The sequence below is a fragment of the Equus asinus genome, chromosome 1, assembly GCF_041296235.1.
Source record: "Equus asinus isolate D_3611 breed Donkey chromosome 1, EquAss-T2T_v2, whole genome shotgun sequence".
Lineage (NCBI taxonomy): Eukaryota > Metazoa > Chordata > Mammalia > Perissodactyla > Equidae > Equus > Equus asinus.
This window is the reverse complement of record NC_091790.1, coordinates 151,431,464-151,453,722: the sequence shown is the minus strand read 5'-3', so window position 1 is coordinate 151,453,722 and position 22,259 is coordinate 151,431,464. Positions and strand designations below refer to the sequence as shown.

General features: G+C 37.3%; 1 protein-coding gene across 5 annotated transcripts in view; it reads left to right on the top strand.

The window, feature by feature from the left end:
- Positions 1-94: 94 nt before the first annotated feature.
- Positions 95-22,259, top strand: part of TMEM196 (transmembrane protein 196) — a 54,586-nt gene continuing 32,421 nt past the window's right edge. The window contains exon 1 of one of the 5 annotated variants that reach the window (XM_014830637.3): positions 95-1,146. In XM_014830637.3, coding sequence (XP_014686123.1) covers positions 1,000-1,146 — 147 coding nt within the window. In that variant the 5' untranslated portion in view covers positions 95-999. Of the gene's footprint in view, positions 1,165-22,259 lie in introns of all 5 variants that reach the window. The other 4 variants (XM_070509929.1, XM_044766209.2, XM_070509919.1 and 1 more) reach the window with 4 other exon arrangements.

Here is a 22,259-nt window from a genome sequence, read left to right as displayed (position 1 = left end):
CCCACCCCGCGTACACGCAGAAGAAAGTTTTACACAGACTGAGCCCCACGTTGACGTAGGCATTGCCTCCCCTCCCATCTGGGCAGAAGGGAACGAGTGGGGGAGATGCAGAGCTAGGGATCGCTTGCATTGCTAAGGTTAGGGTCCTGAGGTGGAGCCGATCAAGTGCCAGCCAGGAGTATTGGTTCTAGACCCACAAATAGATCAAGATTTTTCCCTCCTCCATCAACCTCTTAAATCCCAATGAGGTCAGTGCAATGAGAGAGAATCAGATCAAGAGAGAGGGCGAGGAAGAGGACGACGACGAGGGAGAAGAAACCCAGACGGAAAAAGGCCATCAGACAAGGTCGCTTTTTCTGGCGACACAGCAACTGCGAGGAGCGTGGTGCTGAATATCATCCGCCCGCTCAGCCTGGGGACCGAGGGACTAGCAGAAGCACTTTGTGTTATCAGGAAAACAAAGGAAAGGAGACGAGAGGCAGAGTAAGAGGGAAGCTCGGGGCAGTTCCGCTTTGGATCTCCGGGAAGCAAAGCTCTTCTCCTTGGCAAGGAAAGAAAGGGGAACCTGAAAGGGTCTGGAAGGCTGAGGAGGGAGCGGGGTTTCCCTACGGAGACTCGGGACGCGGCAGAACTCTGGACAGCGCCTTGCGAGTCGGGCTCGGAGCTTCCTGGCTCCTCCAAGGTTTCAGGCTCCCTCTTGAAAGCCCTTCTACTGATGTGCTCTCCTCTCCTGGACTCCGACCACCGAACCCAAAAAAATCCTTCTACGATCCCTGTATGAACGTGCCAGGGTGTAGAGTGGCTCTTTTGCCTCTTGTCCGGTCAGGGAAGAAGGTCTGCGGTTCCGGAAATCCAGTCCTTGTGGATAATGCTTCGCTGGTGAAGAAAGAAAAGTTTTGGGGTCTGGTAGGGGGCAGAGGGGTAAGGAGAATAGTGGAAGAAACAAGGTGGATTGTTGGTTTCCCTCTCTGATCTGGAAGGAATGATGACCGAGGAAGGATGTGCACCAGCGGCCAGATTATTGGGAGCCTCTTGGTGCTCTCTGTGCTGGAGATAGGGCTGGGGGTGTCCAGCGTGGCCGTGGGGGCGGTCAGCTTCAGCCTGGCCCTCCGAGATCACAAGCCGCAGCTCGGAGACTCGTCCCCGGTATGGAGCGGGGTGTGTGTACGTTGAGCCATTTCACTCTCTCTTTACCTCTTTACGGTGATGGTCAGTGTGCGTGCGTTAGTCGCTCCTTCCCTGGGGAAGAAAATCATAAATCTCCTCTGGCTTGCGTGTGGGTTCATGTTGGCAGGCTATGCTTCTTTATGCTGTTCTCTTAATTATTAGTTGGGTTTTTTTCCTTACCTTGGCTTAAGACCAAATTAAATGGCTTTGTTTAAAGTTGGAGGGGGCTGAATCTGCAAAATGCTGCCCAGTGGTGCCGCTTAGGGAGTCACACCTGTCAAGGGCAAGCTCACTTAGCCTCTTGTTTCTTTTACAAGGAAAATCAAAATGAAAGTGTTACATCATTTTCTTGTACCCGGAACAAGCAAGAATAGAGTTATACATTTATATCTGGGTAGCAGCACCCCAAGTACACCAAAGGCAACACAGATAAGACAAAAAGAGAGATGTGGTATGAGTGAGCAAGGAGCATTTTATCCCAGAAAACATTGCTCTTAATGTTCCCTTGCTAGGTTTCTGATGCTTCATGTCTAAAAACTCTTTTGTAAGTTCTAGGCAATAAGTTAAACAACAAATGGCATGATATGTAAGAACAGTCTAATAGGAGAGTAACTCAGCTTGAAGAGTACCTAATGCTTGGAGAAAATGTCATAATTTTCACTGGGTCAGATGGCAGACCCAAGAAGATTCTTGTTTATCTAGTTTAGGCGAATCTCCAGGAAAGCCTTTGAGACCCATTCCTTCCACCAAGGATCAATAAAATAACTCAGCACTATTCCAAGTGTGGGCCTAATTGTGAAAATCATATTTTCTTCTCCTTTAAGTTAAATAGCTTCTATATCCCTCTGGGTCTCTAGCTTGATTATACATTCCAAGATAATTTAATAGGATATTATTCTGTCGCTGATAATCAATAGGTATAATTAACAATCGTGGGTTAGTTACTTGTGCTTTAAGTCACTGAGAAAAAAATGATCATTTAAGAGTTCAAGAAAAATCACTCCAAAGTAGTTCGTTTTTGAGGAAAGTTCTAGCATTCTTTAAACTGGTATAATTATGCTTTAGAAAATTAGTTTTTATATTTTAATTTTTCAAAGTGAGGCGAATGTTTTTAAATTGCAGAAATTCGAAGAAAAAAGAAAAATGGTGTTCAATTCTAACATTGAAATCCTCCAAGAACCCTTGTTCTGAATTCAATAATAAGTTACTACCAATCTCCAAATAATTACCTCTATCTTAATTATGTAATTTTTATCAATCTGTATTTTAAATTTAATATGGAAGGCTAAAAAGCAAATCTTAAATTTGATGATTTCACATCTTATAGTAGTAGCAATTATTTTGAGAATTGCAGTTATTATTATTGCTATTATTGTTTAAACAGAAATAGTCAGACTAAAATTTCTATCAGACAATTGTTAAAATGAAATGTCAACATTTAAAGCAAGAGGAAGAAAATGTGATCTTTTGATGACTTATGAGGGAGAAGCCTCAAATACTCTTCAAATCACTTTCCCTCTGAAATTCCAGAAATTGAATGAGCAAACTTAGATTGTCTCTAAACAGTATTAAAATATCCAGTTTTTCTTCAAGAATTAAGAAAAAGATGACATTTGCTTGACATCATGTAAAAAGATAAATGATTTTTTTCTCTTTTCTCAGACTATTATCTAGATTAGTCAACATATGTGTACGTACAGAAAACGAAAACTTTGAATCAGTTCAGTGAAGAGCAAATAAAACAGTAAAAATATATACATATATGTACACTCATTATCATAAAGAATTATTTCCATTTTAACTGGTTCTTTAGAGTAGCCAAAATTTACCTAGGATCCTCAAACGATAGTCTGGAATTCTATTGTCTGACTCAGTAAAATAAAAAAAAATACATGTGATTGAATGAATGGCTTTGAAACTAGAGTCCAAACAGTTGGTCACTTTTATAAACTAAAGTTAAAATAATCAAATATATGAAGAAATAAATACCCAGTTGTGATCATTGTTTATCATATTATAGGCTTGTTAAATTGATTTTTAAATTATTTTTCAGAGGTCATTTGTGATACGGTTTGAATTATCCCAATTCTGTCAATGATGAATTCATATAACCAATATTTATAGAGGGCTTACCATGTATAGGGCGTTTTACTTTTTAGCACATATTTAACACAAAGACTTTTCAGAGGAATCAGAATGTCTAGCAGAGGAAACAAGATGGGTACATTGCAAAATTTATCAGCAGAGAGGAATTAGAGTTTGACCTCGGAGAGATACAGGGGCAGATAAAGAGGAGGGAGGTGGGTGGTCAATGAAATTTCCATGGGAGAATTATCATTTTTCTCTTGATCTTGAAAGTTTATTGGGACTTGGAGTTAATGTATCACAGTGTTAAGTAGCATATCACAGTGTGAAGTTTGGAGTCTACCCGGGTGCAAATCCCAGATCTGCCATTTGCTATCTGGGTGATTAGCCAGTTTCCTCATACTCCATAAAACAGAGTAGTTAGCAGACACAAATGAAGTAATGTTCTTAGTAAAGTGTGTGGCATGTAGTAAGCACTGAATAAATGTGGGCAGCTAATACTGGGTGCGCAGACTGGCAGTGAAAGATATGAGAAAGGAGAGCGTTTCAGAGAGCAAGGATGAAGGCAAAGACATGGGACAGGACAGGTTGTGTTCCAAGAAGAGCAGGCTCTTCTATTTTTCTGTGGTTTAGGTGGGTGAGGGGGAGATAAGGATGCAAAGAGTGGTTGGGGCCAAATCATGGGAGGCTGTGTGCCAGTCTCAGGCAAAGATTTATTTCCTCTTATTTTCAATAATAATAATAATAATAATAATAATAATAATACCAATTTTTACCTCCCAGAGAGAATCCAGAAAGATGCAGAGGAAAACTAGATTAAGAGTTGTTAATCTCTCTGGTATTTTACGAATTAAAAATCTGTATTATTTATGAATGGTAGATGAGATTTTATAACCTGTCAGGATAACCATAGTCTATAATCACAGTGTGTTTTAATTGGTTCCATCAAGTTTTTCCTAACATATCAATATCATTATTACAGGATTTCTGATTAAATTTTAGAAGTCAATGGAAATAAAAACTGTACTATGACGGGATTACTTCTTATATACAGACCCCCAAATCATAACTTTTTCATCTATGTCAAATACACTAAGAATTCAGGCAACTATTTCAATTATTTGGACCCATATATACAAATTTCAAAAAAGTGGCTTTGAAAATAAAGTAGTACTAGATAAAGGGCTTAAAAGTCCATGAAATGTGTGTTCACATGGATTATTTCCAGTCACTATTTCATAATCAGGCAAAGGATACATTCCTATGATCTAAGAAATGTGGGCAATTAGAATAAAAAAAGTCATTTAACTATAATTTCATAGAGAAAGGAAGCTATAAATTCCTTTATAGGATTTTTGCTTCTTCTTGATTCTTTGTTATAGCTGACATAGTCCCCTCATTGAAAGCGTAAAGGAAGACATTACTGTTAGATAACAATGAATGAACCATTGAGTAAACTGCTTTGGAAAGCACATAGCTATATGAAATATAATTGATGTGTGAGATGTATTGACAGGGAGTTAAATAGACAGGGCTATGTTTCTAAGTTGTTTTGCAAAACAGTCAGTGTCCAGTGCATCATCTGTAATGGGAATGGCCTGTATTTAATAGTACACAGATTCCTGGATCCAAGAGAATTTTATTTTGTTGCTATAAATTGACACGTGGATATCCAGAGATTCAAATGGTGGTGTCCAGAACAACACTTGATGCTGAGTTGTATTTGATAAATACCATGCTAATTTTATCCATTTATATCTGATAGTCATTCTATAAATTTAATTTATTAAAATAACTTTTACCCCACATGTAAACATGGTCTTTTAAAATATTCAAAAATTTTATTGTCTAAATCATATAAAGTTTGAGTGATTATTATTGCTTATTTTTCTGGAGCATATTTGATTTGTATATCATAACTTTATCTGCTTAATAAGTCAGATACTTTGGGTGCGTGAAATTTATAGTAGTATGATTAAGGCATATATTTATTATGTGAACTCTTGATTCACTATGGTAACAACTCAGCCAATTGTAAGACTGTGTTGAAATTCACCTACTATACATTCTGATCCATATCACAGCAACGCGAATGAGGTGATGTATATAGATGATAGCTGATGATTTATTTATTTATTTATTTATTTTTGGTGAGGAAGATTGGCCCTGAGCTAACATCTGTTGCCAATCTTCCTCTATTTCGTATGTGGGATGCTGCCACAGCATGGCTTGATGAGCAGTACATAGGTCCATGCCTTGGATCCGAACCCACAAACCCCAGGCTGCCAAAGCAGAGCACACGAACTTAACTACTAAACCACCAGGACAGCCCCTCTAAAGCATCATTTTTAATATTTGAATCTGTCCAATTAATTTAATGAAAAATGAAAAAACAATAAAGTGAAAGTAGCCCCTCAAACAGTTACTTCAAATGTCCACAATTTGAAGTTAGTGTGTCTCTGATCAGCTAATATATCATTTTTCTCCAGAGTCAAAATACATAACATAAGGGATTCATATCCTTTAGCATGAGATGAAAACATTGTTCCTATTCTCAAAAAAAATTTACAAGTGTACATTTGTGCCCCATTTTAAAATTAATTTTAATTATACCATTAATTCTTAAACAAATTCTCCTTTCAAATGATTTTTAAAAAGGATCAAAACTGAAGTTCTTTTCCGTACCACTTCACCAAAATTAGCCACTGTTATAAATTTAGTGGATAATCTCATGAACATTTCTCCATGCATAAATAGTATTGTTTGAGCATACAGATCAATTTCGATCAAGTTTCTGGATATAATAAAGCCCAGGTAACGACTCTTTTCCTTATGACGCACACACTCATTCTCAGGTGCTACTTGTTATCTACTCAGGTTAGGCAACTAGATAATTGGCAATTGGATAAGTCAGACAAGCTAAACTACTTGGAAATACAGTTATCATTCAAGAAAACATACCATGTGTTAAAATAATCATGAATATAATGTCCATTTCTGGTGTTGACTTATAATGGTATGATGAAAGAAAAATGATGAGTTTTGCCATTATCTAATGAGATTTTCTTTTGTCCATAATTCATCCACGTATAAACGGCGTATGTTGGAATTTCTATTCAGAGGCCATGACAAATTCTGCTTTGGGATTTGGCTTTATCCAAGGGTATAACTGGTCTTGAAGATTTTGCCATGGAAAGATTAGAGGATAAGAGAGAATAATTTATTTGTTGACAACTTGTTTGATATAAACATGATCTGAATAAGTCAAGTCTCTTCTTTTGGACGCTTTTGCCTAAAATATTCGTTAGTTGTCTGGATTGGCTTAATCATTAGCCAGATCATCCAATATGTGCTTCCAATATGGCCAATTTAACTTTTTTGTATATTCACTTAGTCCTCACATAATACTTAATTTTATTGGTAGATAGGAGGCATAGCCCAGTCATTCAAGCTGAAATGCCTGTCTGTAAAATTCAATAAAAACTAGAATAGATTTTGGTGTATGTGTGCATGCACACTTACCAACAGGGGAAAAATCCCAAAATTTTATGTTCAAATGATGTTGGGCCATTCAGTTATGAAGTGAACCAAATTTCATTTTACTACTGCATTATATATATATAATATAATATACATAATATTCCTTCAATTGATTTTTCTATACTTAAATATCTAATCCCAGAGTTGATAAAAATATTTTACTTTATTGTATTAGTAATTTTGTCAAATTACCAGGTAGCCACTCTACAGACAGAGGTTTTTTTCGACATGCAAAATAGACAATGCTAGAATAATTAGATGATAGCATATAAAGACTCTCACTGAGCATATTTCTAGGAGAGTGAGAGAAGAAACCATGTGACTACTTTTCTCTATGATGTACAAAGCCATGCAGTCCTTCTCATGAATGCAGATCTAATCTACATATACTTTATTCAAATCGAATGACAGATTGGATTGATACATCTCAATATAACTGTGGCACTGGATAACTTATCTTTCTTCACTAAGTCAAGGAGAGAAATGCCGGTACCTATCTCACGCAGTTGTGCAGCTAAGACAATGCTTGTAAGTCTGTCAGTACCAAGCCTGGCACAGAGTAAGTGTTCAGTGAACATTCGCTTCTCCTCTCTTCTCCTGCCCTTGTGCTGTTCCTTAACTGCCTGGAACCTAAAGCACACCAGTAGTGCCCTGGTTCTCAACATTTCTCCAACACCCTTCATTAACTCCAGTTTACTTCAGCTTTTTTTTTTTTTCACATATAGTATGTGTCTAGATAGGTTTTGATTTAATTCAGGTATATACATTAGCAACTACAAAAATGTACCAAAATATCAACATTAGAGAGGTCATGTAAATATTCAGCTTAAAACTGAATAGGAAAACAGTTGCTGCTGTAAGATACCTCTCTTTGTTCTTGTCTTCAAGGTGGAGAAGATGGTAGAAACTCTATCTTAAACATATTCAGTAATCAGAAAAATTAGACAATTAGAGAGTTAGGCAAGTCAGAGAGTGGGGTACAGTAACTACTATTTATGCCACAAAACCAAGTCCTTGCAAACCACATAAAACTATATAAGTTCTTGTCATAAACTCAAAATAAAAGTACAAATTAATACTCCTAATAAAGATACTTAATATCTTGGAGACTTGTATGGTTTTGCTAGAACTACCCAAACAGCTTTTGAAGCAATGTTTATTACACATTGCATTATTAACAGATGCAGCAATGAAGTATCTACATTACAACAATGAATCTTATAACCTTAATTAGTGCTGATGATTTTTAGCACCAGTGTTAACACTCCTGAGAAACAATTCTAAGTTCCATTAGTTCGTAATATATTATTAAATACTGGACAAATTATGTGGTCAAGGCAAAAAAGAAAGTGTTAGTGGTTAAATAGGTCATCTTGGGAGACAGGGTGACTTGAGCTATTTATCCTATAGAAATAATACTAGATATCATTTATTAATAGTTAATTATGGTCCAAATGCTTTCACATACATTAATATACATTATTATTTCAAATCTTAACAACTTTATGAATAATGTAGTATTTTATAAAGTTTATATAGGAAAAAGAACTGCCTGGAGTTCACTGAATCAATCAGCTGAGTTTGTATTTAAAGCCAAGGTAGGCTTTATTTAAAATCTGTACTTTTTCTATTGCATTACGTGGAACATGGGAAACTTTCATGAAAAAGTCGTTTACTAACTTTTATTATTACCTTTATTACTTTTTACTATTACTTACTACTTTTATTATTTGCTCCCACCCCAGAATATATGACTCAGGCAGGATGGCATAAATGCCAGGTCCCAATCACTGTTCGTATCCGTTTCCTAGAAGACATAGTCATAGTCAACAGGTTAACAAGCACAACCCCCATGTTCTCAGAAGAGGGTGAGATATTAGACTAAATTTTTCCTACCCCTAAAGCTTAAGTCTAGCCTTAAAAAATAAAGCTAAAGTATGCATCTCAAATGATCGAGAGCAAATCAGGAAGACACGAGACAACATATTTAAACATAGTTCAAGATGAGAGGTAACATTGAGGTGTCAAGGGTGACTTCTTCATAGAGGAAGAATTTTATCCAGGCCTGGGAGATTGGGAAGGTTTCCAGTGGACAGAGGAGAGAAGAAGTTGTGCTAAGCAAAACTATTAACATGTGTAAACTCATGGAAGGGATAATAAAGTGGAGAGTTTTGGGGAGATTGAGGAGACTGAACTTGTTAGAGCAAAGATGTGCTCACATAAAAACTGGTAAGTGAAGATCAACCTCATCCAAATCGGATGGGACCAGCTTTAAAAGGGTCCTGAAAGAATGGCGAGACTAGGCTGCTTTTGATTTCCAACTAAGCTTGATGAGCTCTGCAGGGTAAAACCTGAGGATCATGAGGCCAAGCCACTTGGGCCAGGCATGCCTGCTCAATTTCAAAGCAAAACATCAGCCCTTGCTTCCAAGATGCGTATCCTTGATCAAAAGAAAGAGTTGAGTGAAATCTTGGGACTTGAAGGAAGCGTAAATCTACCACAACAAACCTAACCCCAACTTCAAGTGACTTTCCTGTTGATGGTGGGTTTGTAAGATCCTAAGTTCCTTTTGTTCAATTATTCTTACAGCTGCCTGACATACTAAGATAAGAGCTCAGTTATTTAATTGGAAGTATCAACCTGACACAAAGAAATGAAAATAGGTTTTGGAGGTATTAAGACTTCAGTTCAAATTCTGGCTCTGGTGTTTTCTAGTTTAAGTTTAAGTGAGTTACATTATCTCACTGAGAAACCAGCTAACTCATCTGTAAAATAGTAAGACTATTACCTATCTCATGGGGTTGTTCTACAAATTAAATGTAATACTTTTTAAAGGGTTTGACTTATCTTAGGTATTCAATAACTATGACTGACCCACCACGATGGTATGCTTTTTCCATATTTCTGGAAAATCCATTTTCTGTATGTGAATTCTCCTTGTGTGTTACAGACTTTTTATTTTCATACATTTCTGAAGAGGAGCTTATTGTAAGACCATTGATGAAATTGATCTTGGACTGAAGGCTTGGTAATATTTAGGTCAAATACCCTCTCTTAGAAAATGTGGACTTTTCATAACCTATTTTGGACAGTAATATTCAGTTGTGATTCAGTGCTAGGTCAATATTCGGATAAAGAGGTATAATTTTGTTTGTTCTACTAAATAGAGACGTGTGTTTGATTTTTCTCATTATTTTTGGCTGAGCTATTGAAATTCCTAGCTAATTTTCTACTTGTTTTCTGCCAATTATTTTCCTACATGGATTACTCTGAGGAATTAAAATAATAACGATAATAATGATGACTTAATAAGAACAGCAATGGCAGCTTATGTTTATGATACACTACATTAAGTAAGAATTCCAACTGCTTTTGTAATACCATCTATCCCAGCAGATGAGTTTCTTCGCTTAGAGGATTTAGGATTCAGTGATTCGAGATCAGAAAGTGAAATCAGTAACAGGAGTAGGATAAAAACCTAAATCACCTGAAGAAAGAATGCATATGTGGTTGTGGATGTGTGCACACATGCATGCATGGAGTCATACACATGCACAGGGGAGATGGAGAGAGAAGAAATTCCTAGGAGGAAGTTGATAATTGTCACTGATATGCAATGTTAGCTGCATTTAGGCTGCCAGTGCCCTGATTTGGGGGCAAGTTCACAACTTTTGTGACCCTCTATCAGCTACAGCTTATCTCCTAACTGATTGGCTTTCGGAAACCGCCAGGCATGTTGGATGGACATTCACTTGTGGTGTTGACAATTCTTGGGAAGAACATAACTTCTATCTTCTAGTCCCCTGGGATCACTGGCTATTTTCAACTCTGTGAGGATAAGGACAGGTCACAAATCATAGAGTCAAAGCTGGCATGTACCCAAGGGAGTGCTTTTTTTTTCTCTCCTCTTTACCAAACCCATCTTCTACATTTTAAACTCTGCTATATTTCACACATGTATCAAGTTGTGAGCATTATATTTGAATGTTGCCAAAATATATTACAGCATCTAAGTTAATTTTACATATATATATCATGAGAGAATCTTAAAGAAAAGAATATAAACAGGGGGCCGCCCGTGGCGCAGGGGTTAAATTCACACATTCTGCTTCTCCGCGGCCAGGGGTTCACCGGTTCAGATCCCTGGTGCAGACATGGCACCGCTTGGTGGGCCATGCTGTGGTAGGCGTCCCACATATAAAGTAGAGGAAGATGGGCATGGATGTTAGCTCAGGGCCAGTCTTCCTCAGCAAAAAGAGGAGGACTGGCAGTAGTTGGCTCAGGGCTAATCTTCCTCAAAAAAAAAAAAAATCATGCAAGTTGGGATAACGCACATTAAGGTAAAACTTCCTTAAGTCGTACAAAAATACTTATCAAATTGTTATTATGAAATATCTCATACAGAGGTCTTGTACAACGTCTATAAAAAGTTTAAGCTACCTTAATAAATGAAATGTTATTGACATTATCAATACCTGGATGCTCAATATTGACTGCATCTTCCTTCGCTTCCCTCCAAATTAACCATTCTTAAATATTTGTATAAGTTTGAAGTTTAAAATTTATTTATTTATTGTATTTGGCTAAAATAACAAAAATTTGGACAGAGGAGATAAACTCTTCTGGTTTTGTTACTGTTATCTGAGACAGTTTTACTTTGTTTCATTTTAAGGACTAACATGAAAAATGACTATATCTAAGATTTATTTGGACAATTGACACTTAAATAAACTGCAACTTCAAAGTCCCTCTTACCCCAAAATTGTGAGTTTAGTTACAAATTTCTTCCTACTTTTAGAGTAGAAACATCTGTAACATCAAAAAGCCTTACTTACTTAGCACACTGAAAATATTTGACAGATTATTTTTGAAAAAGAAAAATGAACACAAAATAGAATTGGATCAGAGCACAATGCATAATGCACTAAATACAAGAATGAGTGCATTATGTGAACACCGAGGGAGAGATGTGAACGAATGACATTCTAAGAATCAAGGCTGAGTTTTTCTCTACTCTGAAGGCTTTGGGTCCAGATCAGTGGGAAGTTTCTAAGATTTTTGGGACTTCGATTCATTTAGAAGAGTTTGGCAGGCCAATCAACTATATGCTATGTCTGACAATTTCTTCTGAAATTCATTCTTGCGTATTGTTGGTTTCTTTCAGTTACTTTAGAGTCTCTGAAAAGATTTCTCTCCCTACTTCCACCCCATTGACCACTGTGGGGTTTTCTTTCCATGTCTCCTTTGAGTGCTTTTGCTTTAATTTCTTTCTTTTCTGTGGTTGCCTCTTATCCCATGCTGTCTGCTAAGTCACCAAAATGGCGCTAATGGAGGAGTGCTTATCACATCAACATATGTGTTGTACATTTTATACTCTTGTATTTTATTTTTCTGTGAAGTTGATTATATTTGTGAGAGATAATAGCTCTGCTACAAAGATGTACATTTACCCTTTTTCAGTTGAACTGGTTTTGAAATTTTCTAGAATAGAAGAACAATAGTATATGGATCTAAGTGCCTTATTTTATTTCAGTGCTTTGTTCTCGGGTGGAAAATAAGAAATTAGTTAGAGCTTAAGGGAAAAAAGAACACTGCATAATTAGCAGGGTTTTCCATGGACTAAGAAAAGAAAGAAATATAAATAGGAAAGTGGAAAAGTGGCTTCTTTTAAAGATGAACACTATGCAAAAATGCATGAGAACTGGGAGAAGGGAAAGCAAAGGCCATTGAGGAGATCTGTACATCTAATAAAGGTAGGGAAAGCTCAAGGACCTGGGTTGTGAGGTAGCACAACTCAGGGCCCGGGATCCCCAGGGCTTAGGCTTATGGAGATGGGGCCAAATCAATGCGGAAGTCAATGGCAATGACACTTGATGGATCTGAGCTCCATTATCTGCATTGGGTTGGGAGGAGTCAAGAAGAAGAATGACAGCACAATGTGGAGAAAGAGCTATGGAAAGTCAGAGGAGTCAGGTTTCTTTTCCCATTCTCATGAGCCTGTTGTTCACTCTCCTCAGTTCTCTTTCCTATAAGATTTATTCAACAAATATTGATTCCACAGCTGTGACATTCTATTCTCTGAGTTAGGTTCTGAGGATCTAGCAGTGAACAAATAGTCATGATCCCCCCCTCATCTGAAGCTTAATTTAAAAAATATGTAGAAAATGAAAAAATAAGGCTTAAATTAACAATTACAGGTTGTGACATGTTAAGCAGGAACACAGGCTTATGAAGAATATAAGATAACTTTTATTAATAATGGGGGAAATCAGTAAAAGGATCTCTAAGGAAGCAATATTTTCTGACAACAATGAGGCATTATCCAGAGGAAGAGGAGGAAGAGCATTGTTCCAAGCAGAGTGGACAGCATGGGTTAAGACCTAGAGATAGGAAAAGTTTAGTGTGTTTGAGAAACTGAAATAAGGCCAGGGTGACTGGAGTATCGCAAGTGAGGAGGAGGAGGCAGAAGGTGCTAGTTGAGGTAAGAGGCAAAAAGAGGTAAAAATCACTTAAGGCTTTATACAAATGCTACAATATTTTGATTTTTCCCTAATTATAATAGGATTCATTGAAAGATTTTAAGCAGGAAAGTGGAAAGATTATATTCGCCTTTAAAAAAGCTCATCTGCGGGGCCGGCTGGGTGGCGCAGCAGTTAAATTCCCATGTTCCACTTCTCGGCAGCTAGGGGTTCGCTGGTTCGGATCCTGGGTGTGGACATGGCACTGGTTGGCACGCCATGCTGTGGTAGGCGTCCCACATATAAAGTAGAGGAAGATGGGCATGAATGTTAGCTCAGGGCCAGCCTTCCTCAGCAAAAAGAGGAGGACTGACAGTAGTTAGCTCAGGGCTAATCTTCCTCAAAAAAAAAAAGAAAGAAAGAAAGAAAAAGCTCATTTGGGGCTGCAGTTTAGAAAACATGTTGGAGGTAGACAGGTTAAGAAGTCACAAGTCTAGTTAAGAGGCTACTGGGATGTATGATACGATGGTTACTTGGATGAGAGTGGAGGTGGTAAAAATAAAAGAAGCACCAATATTTGAGACAAAGAGTCGAAAAGATCATGTTTGATTAGATGCCATTGTAAAGTATTAAGAATGACTCTTAGATTTTGGGATCCAGCAAATGGTAAGGTAGTGTTCCCATTTACTCTTTCGAAAATCAGACTATTAGAAAAGGAAAAATCGTGTGTGTGTGTGTGTGTGTGTGTGGTATAGGGTGGAGAGAGATCATGAATTTATTTGTGATCTGTTAAATTAGAGGTGCCTGTGAGATAGCCAAATGGAGAGATGCTGTGGACTGTTAGATGGGTCTAGAGTTTAGAAGATAGGACTGTGTGGAAACCCAAATGTGTGAGTAGTCCATAAATAAAAAGTATTTAAAGCCACATGACTGGTTAAAACTACCCGAAACAAAGCCTTTAGTTGCTAGAATATCCAAAAGCTGGATAATGATGAGGAGGTAGAAAAAATAGACTGAGAAGTTGTGACTAGGGAAATATGCTGAAGACCAGGAGAGTATGGTGTCAGAGAAGTCCGAAGGAGGGAGCTTCCCTGTAAGATGAGGACTGAAATGTGGAGGTCATTGCTTACCTTAGTAAAAGCAGTTGAACAAAAACAACGGGAGTATAAGTCAGTTTGAAGGCTGCTTGTAGTCTCGCTTACTGAAGCCAGTCTGAAGTCTCTAAAGAGAGAATGGGAAGTAAGAATATGGAAATAATAAGTGTAGAAGCTTGATGGTGAAGGGAAAGAGAGCGATTGATGTAAAAGTATTTGGAGTCAAGGAAGGTTTTTGGTTTTAAGGGAGATTTTGGAACACTTCTGCATGCTGATATGAATAATGGAGTAGAAAGGGAGAGAAAGTCTTTGAGTAGGTGAAGGGTGATTGAATTTAGAGCTACAGTGGGAGGTTTCATGTTGATGAGTTTTATCTTTGTCTACTGTAAAAAAAAAAAAAGAGAGAGCAAGACAAATATGAGTGAAGATGCAGATAGTTTGTCACACTTAATGGCGAACGGTGAGAAGAGTCTCTGATGGCTTCTGTGTTTTCTACTTAATCCAAGCCCTTTCAATAGCTAAGGGTAAAGAAGAGATAGAAGTCTGGTCTGAGGAGTACTGAGAACATCATTAAAATGTTTTCTTTCCCCATTGATTGAGAATTATAATTAAGGTACAAAATGTAAACTGGTTAGAGATGCAGGAGTAATTTATTCCAGATACATCATTTCATAGATAAGTAAACTGAAGCTCAGAGAATTAGCTGGCTAACTATAGAATTGGGCAAGGGTCCAAGTTGTCTAGTTCTTAGTCTAAGACTGTTTCCACAGATGCCTCAAAATATTAAGTATCCTTAAAATAAGTGGTCAACCAAAAGGAAAATGACACTGTCTGGCTACTGCCCCAAATTGATCAGAAATCATTTCAAATTATTAGCACTAGTAAACTATCATGGAAATGTAATAAGTGTTTCAACAAATTTCAGGAGTTTCCTCCCAGTTGGGAGTTTCAAGGAAGCAGTTTTCTACAAAACTTGTGGCATGTTCTCCATGATGCTTTTCCTGAGCAACTGGGAAATGGTAGCTAATGTTTAGAAGTTAGCTAATATTTCCAAACCCACAAGAGCTATTGATCAATGTAGGTAAGTAAGCAAATTGCTTTCAAGAAGGCTTTAAAAACAGATTCCAAAGCTCGTTTATCAAACTGGACACAGTTGAAGAGCTTGGCCAGGGAATGGCAACATTCTGTAGTTCTGAATATTTTCTGACTGAGTGTTTTCTTTTTAATTAAAACATATAGGAATCAAAGCTAACAGTCAGATTTAGTACACAATTGTACTAAAACACTTAGGAACAAACATATGTATATATATTGTGCCTTCATCCAACATTGCTTTAAAAATTGTCAAATGTTTCAGAAAGATAGATGCCTTTAAAAGGGCCACATTAAAAAAGGTGCTTTTTTTCCATAAATGTATCCTTGACCATGGATGTAGCAGAGGGTACTTATCACTGATGGAGTGAGATGAGTTTTTAATGTGATGTTAAGAACTTAAATATCATTATGAAAGACAAGCAATGTCCACCAGCTTTATACCCCAATCACTTGTAATTAAAATAAAGGATTTTCTCAAAGGAACAGTTCTTTCAGAGAAAGAAGCATAACTTTAATCCATGATTTTGCTAATGTCTTTTCAGCTATAGCTAAAAGGTATCATCAAACATCTTAGGCCTTCAGACCTTCAGAATAGTCTTTTAGAGGGAGTCATGGCGAGTTTACGAAATGTCAAGTTGAAAGTATCTGCTTTGTTGAAAAGATACAAGTTTTGGAGACATCATGCAATGAGTTGCCAAGAAAGTTAAGCCATCAGAGAGCAAACCGCCTCTAGAGTGCTCATATAACTGAAATTAACTAATTTAGGGAAGCATTGGGTCTCCTGGTGATAAGATATTGAGCAGAAAACTTGTTTTTCTTTGACTTTTGACCACAACTAGAATTGGGTACAATCTAGATTTACACAGTTAAAATAGCCACTAGCCACATGTGGCTATTAAGTACTTTAAATGTGACTAGTCTGAATTAAGATGTGTTATAAGTAAAAAATGAACACTGGATTTCAAGGACTGAGTATGGAAAAAAGAATTTAAAATATCTTGAGATTTTTTAATGTTGATTCCATGGAGAAATGACAACTTGAATGCATTGTTAAGTAAAATATATTATATTCACCTTTTTCTTTTTTAACATGACTACTAGAAAATTGGAAGTTGTATATGTGGCTCTAATTTGGGGATTAAGTCCGATTTCTTTTGTTCAGCTCTTGTCTAGATACTTTTTTTATCAAAAGAAGTAATTAGCTGATCAGGAAAATCTTCATGCTTTTTCTACCTAAATTATGAGCTATAGATGAGGAAAGACTCTGAGACAATTTGAGTTATTAGTGAACTGGGAAGGCTGAATTGGCTTAGTTGGTTGGTAGAGACACTAGAAGTTTCTGAGTGATACAGTGGAGCATTTCCCAAAATGGACACTAAGTTACCTGCTCCTGTGACACAAGATTTGCAAACTTTATTTTTATTTATTTATTTATTTTTGCTGAGGAAGATTCACTCTGAGCTATTGTCTGTGCCAATCTTACTCTATTTTGTATGTGGGACACCACCACAGCATGGCTAGTGATTGAGTAGGTCTACGCCTGGGACCTGAACCCACAAACCCAGGACACTGACACAGAGCATGAAGAACTTTAACCACTTGGCCACGGGACTAGACCCCAAACTTTATTTTTTAAATGGTGAAATCAAATACTCTGTGTGACTTTTTATTAAAGAGATTCCAACTATCATTTGGCAGGTACCAAAAGTGTTTTGGGAGAGGAGAGGCTTTTTCTCACTTCTCCTACCAACCTGAAGTCATTCATTCACTTATCCATTCTGTATTTCTGTATGTGCAAGGTCCTGTGTTAGTGCTAAACTTTTAAAGACTAACAATGTATGACACCTGACTAAGAGGAGTTTAAAACCTTTTGGAGTGACTGATATATAGGTAATAGTTACCATAAAATATTATCAAATGCATCAGTGTTATAATAGACATGAATATAACATGCTTTGTTAGGTTCTGACTAGGAGCACATAGCAGTGTTGCAAAAAGCTTCACAAATAAAGTTAATATTTACACTGGATCTTGATATTTAAGAAATAATTTTCCAAATAAAGGGAGAAAATAAAGATTTATTGGCACCTGCCCTGTCCCATAGCCAAGGCTAACCACTCTCACATGGGTTGTCTCTTTAAATTCTACAATCATGTGGCATTAGTATGAGTCTCCTCATTCTTATAAAAGGAATGGAGAATATCATTGCATTATAAATGATAAGTTCAGTGTCAGAGAGCTGTGATATATGTTATGGCAATACTGGAGAAATGTCTGCTAAAAATGAGTAGAGACAAAATAAGTCCACTTAGATTAGTGAGGAGAGAATGTCAGAGCAGGGAGGCACTCGCAAATCCCATCCAAGCCAACTCCTTCCTTTGAAAGGTGAAGCCCAGAGAATTCAATTGACTTGCCCAGTATAATTTAAGGACAAAGGAAGACTGAATGGGAACCTAGGGGCTCTGCTCTCAAGTGCAGAACTTTTCCAGCAAAAGTGGATGGCCACAGCCTCCCAGCCCATGATACAGAAGACAGTTCCATCAGAAGCTGCACTTTGGTAACAATACATGTCAAACCCTACTCATCCTTTACTGCAAGCTCCCAGCTTGTTTAAACAAGATTCGTTTCTGTATTCTACTATTTAGAGTTGCAATTATAGTATTGTTGGCAATTTTTTCACATAATATCCCTTTTTTGAAATTCTGATGATTTTCCCTCCTCTTTCTTTGCCTTCCTACATATTTGTTCCTTTAACAGGACTGATCTTATTGAGGTAGTTATGTTAATACACAGCCTCAAATATATAGGACCCTAGAGCTTCCCAATAAATCAATCTGACAAATAATAACTGGGCTCACTTTAAATGAAACACTTTGCTGATAATTTAAAGATAGATAATTATCTGGACTCTGGATTCAAGGGCTTTATAGCTGTTGGGGGAAATGTATGCAAAAAATAACAGATATTGAGCACGTGAGATCTTCTCAGTGCTTTACACTTACTATTTTATCTAATATTTACAGCAATTCTATGAAATGTGTTCTCTTATGCATCTAATTAAAGGGAACACTGTGGCAAAATAATTTAATTAACTTTCTCAAAGTCACACAGCTGGAAAACGATGGAGCCAGGATTTAAATCCAGCCAATTTGTCTCTAGAGCAGTCACTCCATCACTAAACTACATTGCCTCCTACTAAATCCAAATAAATATAGTTAAATAAAGAATTCAGTGTATGAAAATCCTGTGGATGCACAAAGAAAACAGAAGTGGGAGACAGATGACTGCATGGGGGATGCGCAGTTGGTGGCAAGTCTGGAAAAATGAAGTAAGGAAGGCTTGATGGGAGGTGAGGAGAGAAAGGCATTCCAGGTTGGTGGAGACATGATCCATGTAAAGCTGGAGAACGGTAAAGAGAATCTTGGTTTCAGAGCACAGAATGTGCAGAAAGAAGAGAGTCTGAAGAGGCTGGCTTGACCTAACTGTGAGGAACTTGAGTTCTATACTATGGAATTGAATTATATACTTTTTAAGAAATGGACAGGTACTAAAAATGATTGAAACCTTTTGAGGATGGAAGTAACATGAGTTAATATATTTTAGGAATAATCACCTAGGCAGCAGAGTGAACAATTAGAGCCAGGGGATTATGCACATCTTTCATATTAAAATTTAGAATCAGGATGAAGGTAACTCCAGTGGGAATAGAAATAAAAAGGGCACACGTGAAAAACTTCATGGAGGCAGATTTAACAAACCGTGGTGAGAAGCAGGCTATGAAAAATAAGGGTGATAGAGACTGGAAATTAAGGCTGACTTTCTGCCTGGTTTAAAGAGAATGAGAGATATTGAGTACACTGAGATCAGAAAAACAAAAATGGAGGCATATTTGTGGAGGAGTAGAGGAATTTGATGAGTTCCAAGTAGTTAAGAGATAGTTCAGTGAAGGTTGAAGCTGTAGAAGGTAGATCATGAAACACTTCATAGACAGGTAAAGATTTTTGACTTTCTCTTAAAGGTAATGGGATAGCATTGAAATATTTGAAAAGTGGAAGTCACAAGTTCAGAGAAGAGTGGATTTGATGGAAGCAAGGGTGGAAAGAACAATTTGAAACTTTGCTGTAACACTGATGAGAGATGATAGTGGTTTGGAATAGAGAGGAAGCAACGGAAGTGAACAGAAGCAGATACATTTCAGTTATATTCTGGAGACAAAAAGAACACTGTGTGGTTCAGTGACTGTGGTGCATGAGGGTATGAAGGCGGTGTCAATGAGGAGTCCCAGATGTCAAGAATGAAAACTGAGTGGATGGCTGTGCTATTTCCAGAAGTGAGAAATATTGGAGGAGGAAAATATTCTCAGGAGGAAGACGACAGTATTTTCAGGAGAATATTTTCACAATATTTTCAGGGGAGATGATTTGGACATTCTGAGTATAAAGTATTTTTGTAACGTACCTGAGTGCCTGATTCTTCTAGTTGGCTTCAGTCTTAGTTTCCACATTGTGGCCCCCAACAGTTCTCAGGTCACATCAGCACCATACCTAGGCCAGTAGAAAAGACAGTCTCCCTCCCTGTCTGATTAAACAAAATTTCTAGAATTTATTCTCTTCTCCTATGATTAACCTTACTTGTATCTTATGGTCATATCTGAAGCAATCACTGTGATGAGGAGGACAGAACATCCCACTTCATTAAATGTGGTTCACAGTGCTGTGGGAGATGAGAAGCAGATGACTGACAGTGAGGGATAGATGATTTTCTCAGCAGAAAAATGAGGTATAATTGCCAGAAGATGAATAAATAAATTCTGAAGAGCAAAATAACATATTTCTACCATCATATATAATAATTGATACCATAGAAGTGAATGAAATAAAAATAAAAATGTATAGTTTGAAATTTGGGGAGGGCATTGTTGTTAAAAAGACAGCTGAAACTCCGTTTCTGAGCTCAGATAGAGGTTGATTCCCAATATACAGACATGAAAAGTTTTTGGCAGAGAAGTAATAGTTAAAGCCACAAATAGCATAGAATGAGAACAGAATTGAAACTTCAGGAATACCAGCTTATAGCATGACGAGGAAAAAAAGAATCCAACAATAGAGAGTGAGGAGTGATGGGCAGAAAAGTAGGAGAGCAATCAGGAGAGTTCAGTGTCATGGAATCTAGTGAGGAAACTATTTCAAAAATAAAGGAATGGTCAACAAGGTGTCCTTGATAATCTTTGAATAAGCAATTTTAATGATGTGTGGGGATAAAAACTGCATTACTGGGGCCAGCCCCATGGTTGAGAGGTTAAGTTTTCATGCTCAGCTTCCCGCTGCCCAGGGTTTCGCTGGTTCGGATCCTGAGCACAGACATGGCACCGCTGGTGAGGCCACGTTGAGGTGGCGTCCCACGTGCCACAACTAGAAGGACCTACAACTAAGAATACACAACTATGTTCTGGGGGGATTTGGGGAGAAAAAAGCAGGGGAAAAAAACTGCATTACTTGATTTGCTCAACAAATAATTATTGAGAGCCCACTGATTGTTAAGTATTGTGGCCAAGGACCTTACTCTTCCATTCCAACAATTTAATAAATGTGTACTATAAACCAGGGACCAAGTGTTCTAGGTAGGAGTAGGGTTCTGGTGGTAGCTATAAACATGAATAAAAAGTAGTCATGTCCTTAAAGAGCATAATGTCTAGTGATAGAGATAATAAACATGTAAATAACTGTAATATGAGTGAAAATGTTATAAGGTCCGTAAAAAGATGCACATAAGGTACTATGAGAATTCAAAAAAAAAGATGAAACCACACTGGTGAGAAAATTTGAGAGGGACCAGGGAGAACAGGTAAGAATAAGAACAAATTTTGCCAGAAGACAAGTGGATGCAAGCAAAGATGGTAAACTGAGAGTATACAGGAATTATTATGTCCACTTTGGCTGTAAGATATGAGCACGAGACCAGTTCACAAATTGAGTTGGAACTATCCATCTGGGTCCTGATGACAGCCCAAGAAATTTGTTGAGCCATTGAAAACAAATCGTACGAAGGAGTGAGATACTAAAATAAGAATGAACTTAGAATGAAATTGGAGAAACAGAAGGCAGAGAGACACTCCGGAAAGCTCTTGTATAATCCAGGTGAAGACTGGTCTGAGGGAAATAAAAGGTTCATTGTGAATGCAGAACTAATGGCACACAGTAACTGATTTGATGGGAATGATACGGAAAGGGGGAAAATATCAAAAGTGCCTCTGAGTTACGAGAGAATTGTAGTAGGAGTGATAGAAATAGGAAAGTGATGAGTGGAAGCAGATTTGAAACTCATTTTGTGAGTATCCCCGCTGGATCTCTTTTGTTGACTCCCATGCATCTGGCTGTGAGCACAATGAATTGCAGAATGATTGTGGGCTGAACTAAAAATAGACGAAGCTTTTATGATGACCAACATCCTGTGTTATTCTCTGGTCTCTTGGAACATGGACCCACTTTAGACATGACATTTTGCTTTGAAATATCACATTCCGAGGCAAGTATTGGCAACACTTAGAAGACTTCCTTTACATCAAATAGACATTAATATATTTGATAATTATTTTCTAGAAGGTAGTCCACTTGTAAGCCTTGAAGTCTTGTTAATTGCAGCTCAGTATATCAGGGCTAGAAGTTGGAGAGAAAAATAGTGCCCAAATCCCTGAGTACATATTGATGTGAGACAACCCGCCTCCACGAAGGAGGCAACATGAGCAAATATAAACACAGTTTGGGCAAAAGACAAGATTCTGTGAATGAGAAAAAAAAGCAATAAAGAATGAATGCATAAA